Source organism: Propithecus coquereli, unplaced genomic scaffold (genome assembly GCF_000956105.1).
Source record: "Propithecus coquereli isolate 6110/MARCELLA unplaced genomic scaffold, Pcoq_1.0 Scaffold4, whole genome shotgun sequence".
In the NCBI taxonomy this organism is placed as follows: domain Eukaryota; kingdom Metazoa; phylum Chordata; class Mammalia; order Primates; family Indriidae; genus Propithecus; species Propithecus coquereli.
In genome coordinates, this window is record NW_012149729.1 from 13,113,537 (window position 1) to 13,131,077 (window position 17,541).

General features: G+C 39.8%; 1 protein-coding gene across 1 annotated transcript in view; it reads left to right on the forward strand.

Moving 5' to 3' along the window:
- Nucleotides 1-17,541, forward strand: part of DOCK4 (dedicator of cytokinesis 4) — a 477,172-nt gene that overhangs the window by 214,105 nt on the left and 245,526 nt on the right. Inside the window, exons 4-6 of the mRNA XM_012652744.1 lie at nucleotides 987-1,083; nucleotides 5,922-6,070; nucleotides 10,686-10,770. Of these exons, the coding sequence (XP_012508198.1) occupies nucleotides 987-1,083; nucleotides 5,922-6,070; nucleotides 10,686-10,770 (331 nt within the window). The remainder of the gene's footprint in view (nucleotides 1-986; nucleotides 1,084-5,921; nucleotides 6,071-10,685; nucleotides 10,771-17,541) is intronic.

Sequence of the window (17,541 nt, forward strand, 5' to 3'; positions counted from 1 at the left end):
AGATGTTGTCCTTGAGAAAAATATTCTGAAATAAAGAAAATAGTCCCCATCAGTATAGCCAGTAGCATTCTTTTGAGAAGCATTGGTAGTAATAGCCACTTAACCACTTTAGCCTTCACAAAAACTGAACGAATTTGAAAAAAGAAACTGGAGATGAAGATTATTATATGCCAAAGTTAGAATGCAGAGGACAAATTAAATCTTCTTTTTTTTTTTTTTCCTATCTCCCTGTATATATTCTCAACTTTAGGACCACAATACATACCCTACTAGATATTGGTATGAATATTTTCCAATTATAGTTTCGTCTTTTAGAAAAGTGGGAAGACTGTATTATCTTAATCAGAGAGAGGAACATTTTGGAATGGATATTCAAATATCTGTGATGTCTTAAGCCCTTAAGTTCTGTGCTGCATGGTAGCATTACTAATAGTACTAATCATTTTTCATGGTTCTGTTTGCAAATAATAAAAATGAAGTGTTACTAGAGCAAGTGAATGCTCTAGTTTCTTATAAAACTGAGTTTTGGCCGTTGATAGCTATCATATCCTGATGGTTGAACAGTGTTTCTTTTACTTCCTTTGAATCCTATGGGCATAGCACTTGGAAGGCAAAAGTCACCTCAGAATTTATGTAGCCCAGTAACCTCATGTTACAGATGAAGGCTTTTAGATTCAGAGAGGTTAAATGAGTTGCTGCCTAGTGCTCAAAATGTCGCTGGAGTGGAACTCTTCTGATATTGTTCCCTCTCCACCACGCTGCTCAAACTTGATCTGTATGAACTGGCCGGTTGTGTTCGGTATCGTACGGCCGTAACCTGCTTAACATTCCTCATACAAGCTTTTAATCAGATCCTGGGTACTGTCTGCAGAACCCACAATAACTAGGCAGCTTTCTTGCCTAGTTTATCTTTTAGAGTATTTAGAACAAAATTATTGCCTATGATATTTACATACATACTTTGTTTTTCTTTTTTAAATTCACAGACAATTTGAAATGGTTATTCCCACCGAAGACTCCGTTATCACAGAAATGACATCAACATTAAGAGACTGGGGAACGATGTGGAAACAACTCTATGTGGTAAGTAACTTTTTAATGGCATGATTTTTCAGGTAGAGAATAGTTTTGAGAAATATCTAAACATGAGTAAGCATCAACTAATATTACAGCACCTGCTATAAGTCACTAGGACTCCTTGGGGCAAGATACAGATCTTAATGAGACACAGTCTTGTAATCTCTGTGTCCACTGAGCATGGGTTTTATGTTATTTTTCAATACTACGGGAATATAAAAGATGATTTTTCTGTCATCTAAACAAATAGGATGGTTTACATGGGCCTAGTGTTGGACTTCCTGAATATTTTTAATTTTTAGGGAGAAAGAAGCTTATCTTCAATAAAATTTTGGTGGTAGCGGTATTTTATCATATTCTAATTCTGTAAATCATTCAAGTACACTGTAAATGACAGACTTCTTAGCCAGAATCAATAAGAATATTCTAAATATGCTAGAGAAAAGGGATGTTTCTTGGTGGAAAAAAATCTATGTTTAGGGGTATCTTGTGTATGTATAAATTTATTTGCTTATAAGTAATTACATTATGGAGCACTTGCTACATGGCAAACCCCACGGGAAGTACTCTGTATGCGGAATCTCCTTTAATCCTCACAACCACTCATGGAAATAATAGCTGTGACCATCTCCGGCTTACAAATGAGAGAAATGAGGCGCAGAGAGTGAAGTACTTGCTCTAGACCAAGTAATGGGAAAGTGGCGAGCTGGGATTCTGATGCGGATTTGCCGCTCTCATTCTGAACCCCACTAATCGTGTGGAAATCTGGGGGTGCTGAAGTGTTCAGAAAGATAAATTCTATCTCTTTTTTCATTTTCAAAGAAATTTATAGAATAGCTTAATCATTTGAAGGGATGCGTTCAAAATACAAAAGTATACTTATCCTGCCAAAATGATTTGAAACAGCCTGTCAAAGAGAAAATCCAAATTAGTGAGGGACATTGGCACAGAATGACAGTTTTTGTCTGTTACATCTAAAATGCAATAGGATATTTCGTTGAGGCAAGAAAATCTTACAAAGTCACTAATAAAAACGCTTTGATGTTGGACTTCTCTAATTATACTGTCCTGGAGCTTTGCGACTCACTATGAAAATCCACAAGGCAGTCTTAGATGAATTGCCAGAGTGTAGGTTTTGTAAATACAAAGTCAAGACAACTGACTTCCAGGGCTCTGTGCTGGCAAGGTGCGAAGGAAATGCAGATCTCCTTTGTAGATTTTTTTTTTTAATTTGTGTTAGAAAGACTACAAAATCCCAGTATTATTTCACTTCAAGTAACATTGTGCATGACACTAATGTGGAAAAAGAAAAAGAAACTATTTGAAATGTTCCAACTACCACATCCTAAATATCCAACCTAAGAGAGTTATAAAAATAATGACAATGTAAATGTTGTCCGTTAGTTGAGCTAAAGCACCAACACTTTTCCTTTTATGTAGCTAATAGTGAGGAACAAAGTTGAATTTCCTCTGGATTCTGCCTTATTTAGCTATTTTTACCTGCTTTTGATAGTGTGAGCATTTATTTTGGAACAGGCTTGGTTGGTTTGAAAACCTATGTGTTGTAAATTCTAGAAGTAACTTCCTTTCCTTTTAGTGTTCTAAGTAATGGGAAAGAAAGAGAATTGTCTAAGTGTCTCCCTGGATACTGGCATGGTAGTCAGTTATGTTAGGATCAAATGTAAATTTTAACCTGGAGAAATTAGAATTTTGACATTGGGAATGAGACTACCTTGGCCATGTCAGACCTTCTGGTTTCTCTTTTCCTCATGTAAATGTTTTGTGTCAAATGTTTTGGTTCAAGTTCATCATATTTGAGTATATTTAGGGTATTGTCCATCTTCTTTCCAACAGTGTTAAGGCCTTTAGCTTCTTCACTCAAAGAATTTTGATGAGTGTAATAATATTTTGTAAATTGTAAGCAGTATATGAGATAGTATATGTCAAACACTTAGCATAAAAGCACATGGTGAATGCTCGAGAAATGCTAATTGCTCTTTTAAATAACATTGGTTTAAAGGCCTAAATAATACTCTTTAAAGTATCACTTAATCATATATCAGTAATGTAGCCACAAAAACTTTAGGAGAAATACAGCAGCCATCTTTTACTGAGTATTTTTGTGCAGGTCCTGGGCTGGATATCTTACATCTTTCTTCCCTGGGGCTATGCCAGATAGTTTTTATTCTCAAATCTTATCAAACATAACTTATCCAGGACCTCATGCTAAGTGGTAAAGCCTGAATCTAAATCTAGGTCTGCTGCTGCTAAAACTTGCCCTGTTTTCATTTTAAGGCAAATAAAAACTTCCCCATTCTCTAAAAACTAAAATACAATTAACTCTTTGCTACATTTCTGTTATATTGCCAGAATTTCTAGGTACTGTTTTATTCCAAAGGTTTAATATCGTACCCTACATTTTTCATTTAACACTAAATCAAAAGTATCTTTTTATATTTCTGCATAGCCTTTATAACTATCCAATTTTTAAGACCAATGTTTAAAGAATCACAATTTTATGACTGGATGTCCAACCAGATATATATATATCTTTTTCTTACACTAGCAGGGCAAATGTGCTGGCCAGGCCTGCAGTATGTCAGTGTTCCTGCACCTCTGGGTTTTCTTCCCTAAAGGGAAAGGTCACCAGCTGGTTTTCAGTTTTATAAAGGATCCTGCTTCCTTCTCATCTTAGTGTTCTCTTAAACTTAAGTACTAGAGGTGACATCATAGAATATCAAGTCCCTCCTACTAACCGACTACAGAATGCTTTCCCCAAGAGCAGGCAGATGATTACTCTCACTGTGACCACTCAGTTCAGGAGGTGCTGGCTCTTTCCTTTGCAGCATTAGATTTTACTTGTTTTATAACTTCCTTATGTAATGTAATGTTTTTGACTTGAGCAGGCTTTTCCTTCCCACCACTGACTTCCTCAAGTGTTTCTTAATCTTCTTTGCTTATTCTTTTGCATGACCCGAACAGAACCCACCTCACAAGGTCCGCAAAAACTAACACCTTTAAATCAAGCTATTCATTCATTCATTCTCCAGCTGCCAGGACTACACCAGGCAGACCCAACCATCGTGGCTGGGTACTTGCAGCCAAGTGGAGAACACAGACACTGAGCAGTTAATTATAAGAGCACTGTGCTACAGGGCTCTGGTAACGACTTGTATGGGAGTGTATGACGTGAATAAAGAGTGAGAAATCATAGAATAATAGGCTCAATACAGTGTTTTAGGAGTAACCTTAGAAGTAAGATTATTTCTGAGAGGATCACAGATGACATCCTGGAGAATGCTTTTTATTTCCTCTGGCACATCTGTCTGACCTGTACAGTACCTAAAAACTCTTCTAGACACAAGTATTGAAAAAGCAGAGAACACGTCATAACTTTTTAAAATAAAAAATATGTTAAAACTGATTGTCTTTACCCATCACAGAGAACTTGATATTTCTGGCAGCTTATAACTGTGTAGAAGTCTGTAGACAGATGATAACCTCAATACTTTTATATCACTATTCCTGTAGTCTACTAATAACTTTTGTGGAAAGTAAAAGTGTAGATTCTGGTTAAGAAAGATGAAGGGTAAGTATTTACATAAGGTCTACATTAATGTCTCTGGGGTAAGAGGTATATATTTTGCTTTTGCTAAAGAGAGAGTATTTGTAGAGGGCTCATTCTGGACCAAGCCCAGAACAATAACAGTACTAGTGATAACTAATACTTACATGATATTTATTCTGGGCCAGCCATTTCTCAGAGTTTTAATAACTCATTAATACTCACAACAGTCCTCTGTGGTAGTTACTGTCATACCCATTTTACAGATGAGAAAACAAGCACAAAGAGGTATTAATAAATTATCAAAGCTTTTTCAGCCAGTAAATGGCAGAATTGGAATTCAGGTTGAAGTTCTTTGGCTCTAAGTCTGTACTCTTTGCCACTGTGCTATAGGGCTCTCTTCATAGTCGTTATCACTAATCCATAAAAGAGCCTCGCAGAAGATAGTACTTCCAGTTTCACAGGTGATAAAACTTACACTCAAAGTCTATAGAACTGCCAGTGGCAAAACCAAGACTTGAAGCCAGGAGATTAACCTGTCTCCTTTCCACCAAACTACATAGCTTAATGAATTTCACAGGAGATGATCTAGAATCTACATGACTGTTTTAAAAGTAAGAAGAAAGCATCATTTTTTTTAATAGGTCTAAATACTGGACAAATAATAGCAATACACATCCATCAGTGAATGAGTTTGCGTACTCACCTTCTGATGGGCGATCCAATAAAGCATTGAGACCAACGTGCAAGAAATCATTGGAAAACAAAGTTTTCCACTTCCTCAGCTTTAGTTGCTTGCAGCCATGGCTCAGAGAAGGGGGAAAGAGAGTGAGCAAGAGTTGACAGGGAAGCTTTCCTAACAGAAGTGGAAGTCAGGCCAAGCTCTGTAGGACAGTAGAATGTGGGGAGAGCTAAAGAAAGGAGCATTTGAGGTGGAAAGGGAGGCAGCGTACGCAAAGCGTGGAGACTGGGCCCAGCTCCAGGTGTGGAGGCGCAGTGAGAAGCAGGAACACAAAGTGTCTCTTGGGGAGTCTGAGAGGTAAAGTTGCATTCTTGGACAGGAGAGCAGAGTTGTGAATGGAAACATACAGAGCAGAGAGAGGAGGGAGTGCGTTTGAGGACGATGAGGGAAGAGTCCGTCTGTTAACGGAGAATCTGTCCACAGGGCGGCAAGCACATCGAGGGTGACCAGGACCTTCCCTTTCCCTTTTCTCTTTGGTTATCCCATAACTCAGTGCGGGGACTGGTTATCAAATCTCCACGTTTGCATCTTTCTTAGAGAAACGAAGGCGATCTCTTCCACCGGCTGTGGCACATCATGAATGAGATCCTGGACCTGCGGCGGCAGGTGCTGGTGGGCCATCTCACCCACGACCGGATGAAGGACGTGAAGCGCCACATCACTGCCAGGCTCGACTGGGGCAACGAGTGAGTACCGACTGTCACAGAGCAGCGTCTGGTGCGTGATCACAACAGAAGTGACATAAGCCTGAGCCAGGACGTGGTAATATTACCAGAGCCAATCCTGTGCATCTTTCCGGTTTTCCTCTTTTGGAGGAAAACTGTCGTTGACGGAGTGGAGAACCACTTCCTCTCCTGCTGGTGTTTGTTCTTTAGTACCTTGTGTGATCTGACAGTGTGCACGTGCTCAAGGAAAATGAAATGTTCCCAGGGGTTAATTAGATATGGCTTCTGGCTAAAATGGATCTTATTTTTAAATACGCTTTGGGTTTGGCATGTGTATGTGCCTTTAATATATATCACTTCCATGTCAGGGTGGCAGGTCGCCAGTGTAATCCGGAGGGAGACACTAATGTTAACAGCTTCTGTTAGAAGCCTTAGGACAAGTGCCCTGGTGGGGCCTTTTACCATTGCTCCGATTGGTCCTGTGCGTGCATATTAGCCATTATTAGGAGCTGCTGGGGAGAACGTAGTAAAAACTGTTCCTGACCAAGATTTATTTTTGAATAAAACTGTGAGTGACTATTTTAAAATATCAGCCAAACACTTAAGTAGTAAATCTAATCACTGAAAGCTCTAACCAATGCTGATACTATACTAAATATGAATATTAATATAGCAGTGAGAAATTAGAATAAGCCAACTTTGACCGCGATCCTAGGGTTGCACAAGGCTTAGGTTTAAGGCAGTGAATGGTTCCTTAATATACTACATGGCCGTATCCTCCCTTCCTTTCCTCTCCCCAAATCCCCGTTAACTATTTTGACCTTCAAAGGATCTTAGGGCAGCAGATAAAAAGAAAAGCAGACAGAAAGGAGAAAATGCCTGTAAGTGAGCGATGGGTAAATTAGCTTCAAATCCGGAAAAACCGATTTGAAACCAGAATGCCGCTTCCCCTAACCATAGGAAGTCACTTTGCCAGAAGCCAAGTGTGATTCCCGCCAAGACGTTACATACTACAGGTACAAATACACAGACCTGCTAACAGATTTTAAACTCTGTACTTCTGGTAGAGTACTTCTGGTATTTTGTTGAACACAATGTGCCCTTCATCTTTTTACAGACAATGAATAGAATAGCCCAATTTATTTATTTCTAGAAGGTTCATTACTGTGAGGAATGAAACAAGTGCAGCTATGGAGGGGCAACAAAAGCATTGGACTAGGAGCTCTACTTTCTTAAGACCTGATGCAAATTCCTGAGCCCTTCTCGATGTCAGTGCTTTATCTGTCAAAGGAGGAAGTTGAACTAGAGAAGATCCAAAGGCCATTTCAGCTCTAGGATGATACAATTTAAAACATGCAGCACCTCGTGACCGATTAGACTTGCCAGCCGCTTGCATGGAGCTTCCCATCCTGCTGCGTGAGCTGAAGTAGGGCCTGGGGAGTAGCTCTAAAGCCCCTGGGAGCATGCCCTGTGCTGCCTGTCTTTCATGTGTTTCTTTATTATTTCGCAAAACCTTTGAGTTTTCTCTGATTTATATTGGCTCTTAGTCATTGTGCTGGTGCTCATTTAAAGGACTAGTTTGTAAATAGGAAGTTGGATGATGTTAGCTTATCAAAAATAACTTAGGAACGTAGAGCAGGCAAGAAAATGATACTTCTTCAGTTTTGTGAAGGAACATGATGGCAGAATGAAAAGGCGAAGGAAGGAAAAACATTAATTATGGCTGAATCATGACTCAGTTTTTGACTTACGTAAGTTCTAGCTTGTACTTTGAGTAGTTCTCTGGCTAATTTATGATAAGTTGGTAAAACATTGATGCATGAAAATGAGCAGTATAATTTATTTAGATCATCCTCAACTTCATGAAGTTTCTGAGCTCTCATTCTGTTTTCTTTGAATTTCTTCGGTCACTTATTTAAAAATAACTTACAGCATAGAGATTATGCATTTACCTTACTCCTTTAAGTATGAACTTGTTTTCTTATTGAATAGTGCTAAAGGGACAGCAAATTAAGATAATTCTCTTGCCCATTAAAGCAGATCAAATTGTGCTACAAACTTATCTGTCAGTATATAAATCTCTAATGAACATAAATTAAGAATGTGTTCTATCTCAGGTTGTATATCAGACTGTTGAAGAGTAGCTCTCTGAACGTGGGAAGCTTGGGAGGAGGAGGATAATCCATCTTATTCTCTAATGGGGACAGCAAAAGAATCATTCTCACCTGGGAGCCTCCGACAGCACTGAAATAATGGCACGTGTTTCTGTTGCCCATAGAGTCCTATGGTGTCCTTGGACTTTCTGGCTAAGATTACATGGGATGGAGGATCAGTTCATCCTTTTTTCCTGATGGTCACAGCATAGTTTAATGACTGAGACGATGTAAAAGGACACCCCTGCACCACGACTGGCTTCCCAGATCCTGTGTGATCTCCCTGCGTCTTGTCTCTCCCCTGCTGGCCTCATTTCTCCTTACTCTTTGTCAAGCACTGCCCTGATTCTATTCTGTGAGCTAAGGAAGCTCAAACAATGGGAGGTTTATCCTAAGGATATACCTCGGAATTAACAAAACCAAATAGAAACAAAGAAGACTCTCTTCACATAGCCAGGCCTTCAGGAAACCAGCAGAAGTTGAACATTCAAGCCTGTGGAAGGAAGGGACTTGCAGGTCACTGGTTTCTGGTGTCATTCATTCTGCAGTGATGTAGATCACCTGCCCTTCAGGTAGCTTGTCTTCCTCATGCCTTGTGGCTGATGTTGTCTGAATTTCCAAGTTCAATCTCTCAAGGAAGGAATCTTATTGACAGCCAATATCTATTATTCCTGTTTGGATTGAATATTTTATACCAGCCTCTCATAAGTTTCTGTCCAGTCCACAGGTTATATGTCCTTAGGTTACGTGCTTACCTTAGTCAGGTGTGGCTCAGTAAGGGGAATGGTCAGATGACTACCTTTTCTGATCCCCTCTTCCCAGTAGAAAATGTGAGAAGAGCAGCTTCTCATGGAAGGAGCTATGGTTAGGCAAGTGCTGTGATTCATATTGGTTATACGTCCTCTTTGCTTTGCTAAGTAATCTTTCATCAGCAATACTGAGCTGGTGTCAAATGACATCTTACATTGTAGTACAGTGGTTCTCTCTTGGAAGGGAGTGAGGATGGGGAACAGACACTACCAGAATCCCTGGTGAGGTGGGGCAAGGGGAGATGGGGACATTTTGAAAAAAAAAAATCACAGTGCTCTTTGTGATTTGAAAATTCAACGATAAATTAAAGAATGGGCATGTGACTTCTTTTTTAAGTTTCTCAAAGAGAAACATCATTTAGGAAAATTGAGAAACTGTTTTAGTATCTGAAAAATAGCTCCTGCTGTCTAGGAGGTGACAATTTTCTAATCTTCTTAAGAACAAATATCCCTGAGGGTGGCTGGGGCAGTGCTTGGCTTGAAGTAGGTGCTGAATTAATACATTTTACTTATGAAACCTTAATGAGATTTTGGGGAGGGCATAGAATTTCAGGATTTTTTTTAATTCAAAAGTAAGAAAGCTGTGGTTCTATAATTGGAAGTGCCACGCTGGAAGGCTTCCATGTTGGAGAGAGTGATGACACGAAAGGGATGCAGGACAAATGATCCTCGGAGAACTGAGCTCGAGACCTGGAGTGTGGTAGTAATTGCGAGGCGTCCATGAGAGAGAAGATGTACTGGCTTTGATCTATAGGGCGTTACAGAAGCATCGGGAAGCCTTTGGATGGTTGGGGATGGTTAAGGAGATGAAGAGAATTATGTGGAATTGGTATCAATGTTGAGCAGTGGGTGTCCTGGAGAGGAGTATGTTCCCAAGGCCACTGGAGGGAAACTGGCCAGAACAAGGTTAGCCTCGCTTTCGTCTGTGGATGACAGGACATCACAAATCAATTACCATACTTGGTCCCTCTGAGGCTGGCTATAACCTTAGAATACTTTTCCACCCAGCAAGCCACATATCAGCTGTAATGAAACCTGACACAAGAGGTTAAACCATTTTGCCACCCAGGACTAGAACTATGCTGCTCCAATTTCTGTTCCCTACCTTCACTGAGTTTCTCCTAATGAGTGACCCTAGAACTTTCTATGAATGAGGACCATGCACAAGTTGCCAGAGGTTCGTGCTAGAAGCATGTTAACTCCGGGCATAGCTAGGTGTTTTGGTGCTAGATCAAATCCTAAAGGCTGAACTTCCCTCTCTGCAACTCCAGTGCCCATAACCAAAGTATGTCTAGCTCTGGTTTCTACTCCACTCTACCCTGCTAGAGAAGTCCTTCTCTGGGGATAGTCTGTCGGGTGCAGAAGGCTTTGTGCCATACAGAGGGCCAAGGGCCCCAGTGGAAGGAACACCCCACTGAGAGTACCTGCCCACCCCTTCTTGATTTCCCCGACTTTGTCACCTTCTGTGATGTTGTTATCACTTCTCAAGTTAAGCCCAGCGTCCAGCCTACTTACATTGTCTACCCCAACTGTGGTAACAAGTCATACAGGGTAAAAAGTACAGGTGGGGGAAGCATGGTGGGTAATTTCAAGGTGGCATAGTAAAAATAATTATTTTTAATACATTTCATGGAGGTGACTTTTCCCCCAAACTTTTTCAATTTGTTTTTTTAGACAACTGGGGCTGGACCTGGTTCCTAGGAAAGAGTATGCAATGGTGGATCCGGAGGACATCAGCATCACTGAGCTCTACCGACTGGTAGGTACAGGAAATCTCCACTTACAGCATCACTGCTAATTTTGTGGTTTCCATGGCACTTTTCATGCTTGCTTGATTTTGTAAGAACAGGATGTTCCAGATTTAATTTGGAGAGAGTGTGGAGAATTGAGAACTGAGGTGACCATGCCCTGAGTACAGTGCCGAGACACTTTACCTATCTCAGAATGATGTAATGCTCTCCAGCAGGCCCTCAATGCCCAGGCACTAGGAAGTAAATTCACAGAAGTGTTCATTCAATTCTTTTGCAAATCTGTATACTTTTTTTTTTTTTGCCTAGTCTGATGAAATGTCTGTCACATGAATCCATCTGTTGTGTTTCAGGACCATGCTGTGACAATGACACCTGGGCATTGCTCACCTCCTGTCCTTGGTCTTCAATGGCTAGTCTTGTACCCATCCCTCCTAGACCCCAGTCCATTCCTAAGGGCTGAAGCCAGTTAATAATCCTAAAATATTTGATCATATTGTCCATCACAGTATCACCTATGACTTGAGTTTATTTCTAGTTATGTGGTAGGTTAAAGTCCAGTTTTTTGGCTTGGCATCTAGATTCCCCAAATCTGGTCCAATCTGCCAGATTGTGTTTAGCCTTATATTCTTAAATACTTGTGTGAAATTTACCAATCTCTTCATATTAACTACAGTCTCTTAAAACCCAAAATCAGTGAAGAAGGTGGGTGGGAAGGGCTTTCAAAGGCCATTACGCTAAGTGTAATTTTACTTTGATCTTGTTACTATTGCTTCTTACCATAAGGTTCCTAGGAGGTGTTCCTCTTGGAAATAGTAGACTCATTTTTGGAAGATCCTACCTCTTGTGGGATAGCTTTCCAAGCTTATAGTAATTTTCTGAGAAGAGTGGATATCCTTAACCTGTAGATTGTCCATATCTGAAAAATTGGGGGAAAAATTATTAATAAGTCCATAGGGGATTGTGTCTGATTAGAGAAGGCAGTTCTTAATATCACTTTGAGTTTTTTCCTTAATCATCAGATTGAAGTTCAGATTATCTACACTTCATTGTGCCAGGTGGAATAAATTCTATTTTTGTAGAGGATTTCCTTTACTGTATGTTGCACTTCCTGGGAGTGGTGTGTGCTGCCTGCCTCTGTGACATCAGTGCTAAGCAGAGTATCTGGCACGTAGCGAGAATATAGTTCAAGATCAGTTGGGGAGGAGGGCAAAGAAGGAACAAATGAGAGTATTCCAAATTAAAGTCATCATGACTTCTTAGCTTATGTAACAAATATAATCCGTATAGTTCATTTGTCAGTCACACCTCTAATGTGACATCTTTATTGTTGCTCATTTATTTAACTCATTGAGCATCAGATTTTTTCTCTGACTTTTAAAATAATCAATCAATTTGAAGTTTCTTCAGGTTGCACACGGAATCTTCTATGTGTGGTCAAAGGTAATCTTGTATAGTGCTTTGCACTTAAGCACCTAGTCATTGTTCTCAAGGTCATTCGGGGTTATTGAGGTATTATGAAAAGACCATGGACTGTGGCTCCAAACAACTAGATTTGCAATTCAGCTCTTCCTTTTACCAGTTCTGTGGTCTTGAACTTACTTAATCTCTTACAGCCTGAGTTTCCTCATACACTAAATGGTGAAATAATTCTTTTCATATTTGTTATGAAGGTTAAATAACAAACATGTAAAATGCCTTTCCCTTGACAAATAATACATGTAAAACACCTAAGCGTTCAGTCACCGTTCATTTCTTTCTCATCTTTATTTCATCTGCTTCCGAAAGACATCATGGAAAGAGTAACTGGTACCTCATATGCTAAATCTTAGGATTAGATTTGGCTATTTTTAATGAAATAAATAATAAAAACTTAGACATGATAGAAACTTATTTCTCAAAATATGCAAGTCTAGAAGCAGGAAGTTCTGAGTTTGTGGTTTCTTGGTGTAAAAAGGGACAACAGGCACTTATCTTTCTGCTGTGCAGTCATATAGCTGCTATCATCAAGCATACCTCAAAGTAGAATATAGCTGCAAGAGTTCTGGCCATTGCATGCAGCTGCAATCCAGATAGTAGGAAGGAGAAAGGTTCCTCTTAGTTGATAGAACTACTTTAACAACCCTTCCTAGAAGTTCCACACAACACTCACATTTATATCTCTTTGGTAGACCATAGTCACACCCCCATATTTAGCTCGTGGTGTCAAATATTTGATAATATTGTCCTATACAAATGCATATTACTTTCCCTGGTTCAATTTTATATATATGTGATTTTGTCTCTGTTCTTTTCAGTTAACATTATATAGAGGGGGGCAAATTGATTTCACCTTTTCAACATTCCTATTTATTGGTGGGGGCTGCCTGGAGTGTAATGTTGATAAGATTCTGGGATCTCATCTAGGCTCTGATTGATCAGTAATGTCTGTCATTGGTAGGAAAGACAGCAGTGGGTATTTCATTATTTTACACTCAGATCCTAACCCAGAGTCTTCATTTTATAGATGAGGAAAATAAAAAATGTGATTTTACATGAACACTTAATTTCTCCTCAGTAGTGTTTACATTTTACTGTTTCTAAAACAAAGGCAATAGCCCAAGAAAAACCCAAATAATTATAAGTTTCAGAAGGACACGTTTTCTTCTTGAAGTCAGCCTCTTTCTAAGTTCCCATTTGTATCCTGGGCCTAGTAATAATCAGATTGTCTGTAGCCCTGGTCTTTTTCTCCATGCAGCATAAAATTGAATGACTGTATTGATTTCATCAGGGAGTTAGGAGGCACCATCACCAATCCCTTGTTGTTGTTGTTGTTGTTGTTGTTTGGCAATGTATTGTCACTTGGGATCACAGACCACAGCTTAGAGGTAAAATCACCTGAGAGGATGTCTGATTAATTGTTGCTGCTGCCCTTCTCTCACTTCTTTCTTGTCAGTGTCATATTTGAAACACAAGTGTTTTCATCTTACTAATTTCATATTGCATCAACAGGAAAAAAAAGTCTTACTTTAGGTTTTTGATAGCCCAGTTAGCAGGTCTTTCTCACCCAATCGTATTTATCAAAACAGTAAAAGTGCTAAACCTCACAGTGTTAACATATGTCCACTTAGAGAGCTTGGTGTGGTGCCAAAGGCAAGATCTCAATTCTTCTATAAATAAAGAGAACCTTATTAGCCGGATTTTCTGGTTATTTGTGCCTGTAGAATATCTTTTTAGGAACCTTTTGTGGTTTTATAAGATCACACTACCTGCTTGCTTTGTGATCTGTAGTAGGTTATATTAGTGGTTCTCAAATGGAAAATGGTCATTCTCAGAGGCAGTTTCACTCCCCACTCCAGGGGACATTTGGCATTGTCTGAAGACATTTTCGATTGTCACAACAGGAGGTGGGAGAGAGAGGTGCTACTGGCCTCTGGTAGGTAGAGGCCAAGGAAAGCTGCTGAACATCCTATAAAGCCTGGGTCAGCCCCCACAACAAAGAAATATGCAGCCTAATTGTCAGTAGCACTGAGGGTGAAAAACCCTGGTGTAGACCTGTGGTCCCCAACCTCTGGGCCACGGACCCCGGACCCCGGTACTGGTCTGTGGCCTGTTAGGAACTGGGCTGCACAGCAGAAGGTGAGCAGCGGCAAGCCGGCAAACCTTCATCTGTACTTACAGCTGCTCCCCATTGCTCAAATCACCACCTGAGCCCCGCCCCCTGTCAGATCTGCAGTGGCATTAGATCCTCGTAGGAGCAGGAACGCTACTGTAAAGTGCGCATGAGAGGCATCTAGGTTGTGCGCTCCTTATGAGAATGTAATGCCTGATGATCTGAGGTGGAGCTGAGGCGGTGATGCTGGCGCTGGGAAGTGATTGCAAATACAGATTATCATTACCAGAGAAGTTTGCACAATAAATGTAATGCTCTTGAATCATCGCAAAACCCACCCCCCACCCCCCACCCCAGGTCTGTGGAAAAGTTGTCTTCCATGAAACCCGTCCGTGGTGCCAAAAAGGTTGGGGACTGCTGGTGTAGGCAATGCATCCAATAATTAATACATTATATGAGAATTAAAACCATAAGTCAATTAAATAAATTTTGGGGATGAATCTGTTTCTCCTAATCAAAGATCTTGTCAAACCATGAACACATTTAGAGTAACTGGTAGGTCCATTTGTAACCATAAATTATTTCAAGATGGATTTTTGGTTTTGTGTTATAAATACCCAATCACAGCTCTTGAAGTGTGAACTTGCTTTTTAAATTTTGTTGTTGCAATAATAACAGATACTTTTAACAGTTCCCCAGGGTAGTGCGTTACCAAGAGACAAGCAAGTCATCATCACCTACTTAGCCATCCAGACCTTGAAGAAAGGCAGGGGAGAGGGAATGCCAGACATGAGGGCCCCTGTCACATGTGCCAAGGGTGGACTCAAGCAGGCTTATTACTAGCACACGTGCAAAGACCAAAGGCTCCAAGGCAGTAACTATTCGAAAGATGCAATGATACATTTTTTAGTGCGCTATGATTAGCATGTCTCTGCACATGATCATGATCAGGAATTCTCAACCCTCATTGCCCATTAGGATCACCTGGGGAGCTTTTAAAACTAGCGGTTTCTGGACCCCCATCCCCTTGAAATTCTAATTTAATTGTTCTGGGATAGGACCTGGGCATAAGTATTTTTTAAAAGCTCTCTTGGGGACTCTAAAGTGCAGCTAAGGTTGAGAACCACTGATCTAGATATATTGGATTCTTTGTATGAATAAGGGAGCTAATCTTTTCCCTCAGTCCTTAGCGAATGTCATGATTAATGCTGGGAACTCCGCACTGTTTGACGTGGAGAGCAGATACCTCCTAAGGTCTATTCTTTTCATAAGGCTTTTACATCTGTTTCTCCAGCTCTGGCCTTTAGGAGTCATTCATCTCTTCATAGTAGCTTGTGCTGTGTTACCCTGTTAAGTAAACATATGTTGAACTTTTAAGTAAATAAGTTAGCAATTCCAGGAAAAAAAAAAAGAGCTTCTTTGTTAAAGAGATGTAGTTTTATGAATGTATAGTACTGCTTTTTCCATAGTAAAAAGAATTTTAAAAACATACGAGAGAGCAGCCTTCATAGAAAACAAAACAGAATTATACTTGTTTTCCCACAGTTAGAATATTTTTCTCCAGGAACTTTTCTCTGGTAACTGTGGCCAATACATACCACAATGCTGAGTCCTATTTTTAAAAACAATGTATTTAGTCTCTAGTTTTACAGAGAGGTGCTCAATGTGCCTATTGAGTGATTATAGATGCATTTAGTTAACTACACATTTTTCACCCTTTACTTTTCAAGTAGTAAAAAATAAAAGTCAAAAGCATGAAAAAGTTCTGGTGATTTTATGCTGTTGCATTTACAACTGTAAATTTAGATGGCATTTGGCTTCAAAAATTGGTCATTCAGTAGTTATTGAACTCAGAAGCTTAAAAAGATAGCTAATATAAAATGGGGTTGTGTACCTTAATTCCCAACACAGGCTATATCTCCATTTATGATGGAGTTAAAATCCCTGAACTGCTTCTTTTAATTGTCAAGTAGTGATACAAAAGAGGTGGCTCCCTTAGTAGTCTGTGTTATGACAGCGATAATCCTCCACATTCTTAGCACCTGTTCTGCTGATACTCAGGCCTTTCTATGTGTTTTTCTTGTACTCTTGTCCTGAATCAGTGCCACTCAAAGCATGTTCCAAGAACTGGCTGGACCGTCAACTGTTGGTAACTGGTCCAAGTATAAAAATGGCAAGTAAATGATTAGAAATCTTTATAACATTTCGATATTGCCATGGCATTTTGATTGCATTTTATGAAAGAGTCAGTTTGCAATGGATTAGATAGGGGGAGACAGAAGCTGGTCCCTCACTGCAAGCACTTTGAGGAGCCCTGTCTTACATAGGTAACTCCTGCACCCCCTTTAGCTCTCAGCTAAGGTGTCACTTTCCCAGGAAGCCTTCTCTGCCTGCCCAGACTCAAGTCAAATCCTCCGTTCTCTCATCACAATCTGGGTCTTCTGCTGCATTCGTCACAGTTGCAGTTTTATGTGAGGAAAGTTTTGTTCATGTCTGCCCCCCTCAACCCCCATAGTAGATATAAGCTCCATGAAGGCGTGGACTATTTCCATTTTTATTCGAGGTTGCATTCCCAGTGCTTGGCACGTAGTAGATACTTAACAAATGTCTGTTGAGTAAACGATCATCCCCATGTTCTCTTCCCCCCTGGATTCATGGGTGGCTGCTTTCCTCCCTCAATTTATAGGAACTCTCATTTCTGGTCTTGCTTCCCATATGTAACCTTGACTGGCTATATTGAGGACAAGATGAGAGGTACACATAGACGCTATTCCTACCTTTAGACATCGTGTTGTCTTTCCTAGATCTCCCTACAGCACCACAGCAAGTTAGGAAAATTTTCTTGCTCTTGTGGTAGAATATTATTTGCTACAGCCTGTCTCAGATGACTATCACACTTTGCAATTTAGTGTAATCTAAAATAACATTTAATTATAAGAAATGAGAAGTTATAATTTAAATATAATTTAATGTGCTTTTTTAAAAAGATGACTAATGATTTGTTGTCTTGGGAGATGATAAAGGAGCAAGAGTCCTTTGAACTAACTTCCTGCTTCCTGAATCTACTCAGTCAGTGACTTGTTACCATTTTTAACATTAATGATTTTAAAAATTCTTAAAGCAAGATTCCTTAATGATCTATAAACTTCATAGTTTCTTATTTTAGAAGTTGGGGGAAATTTGGAATTGA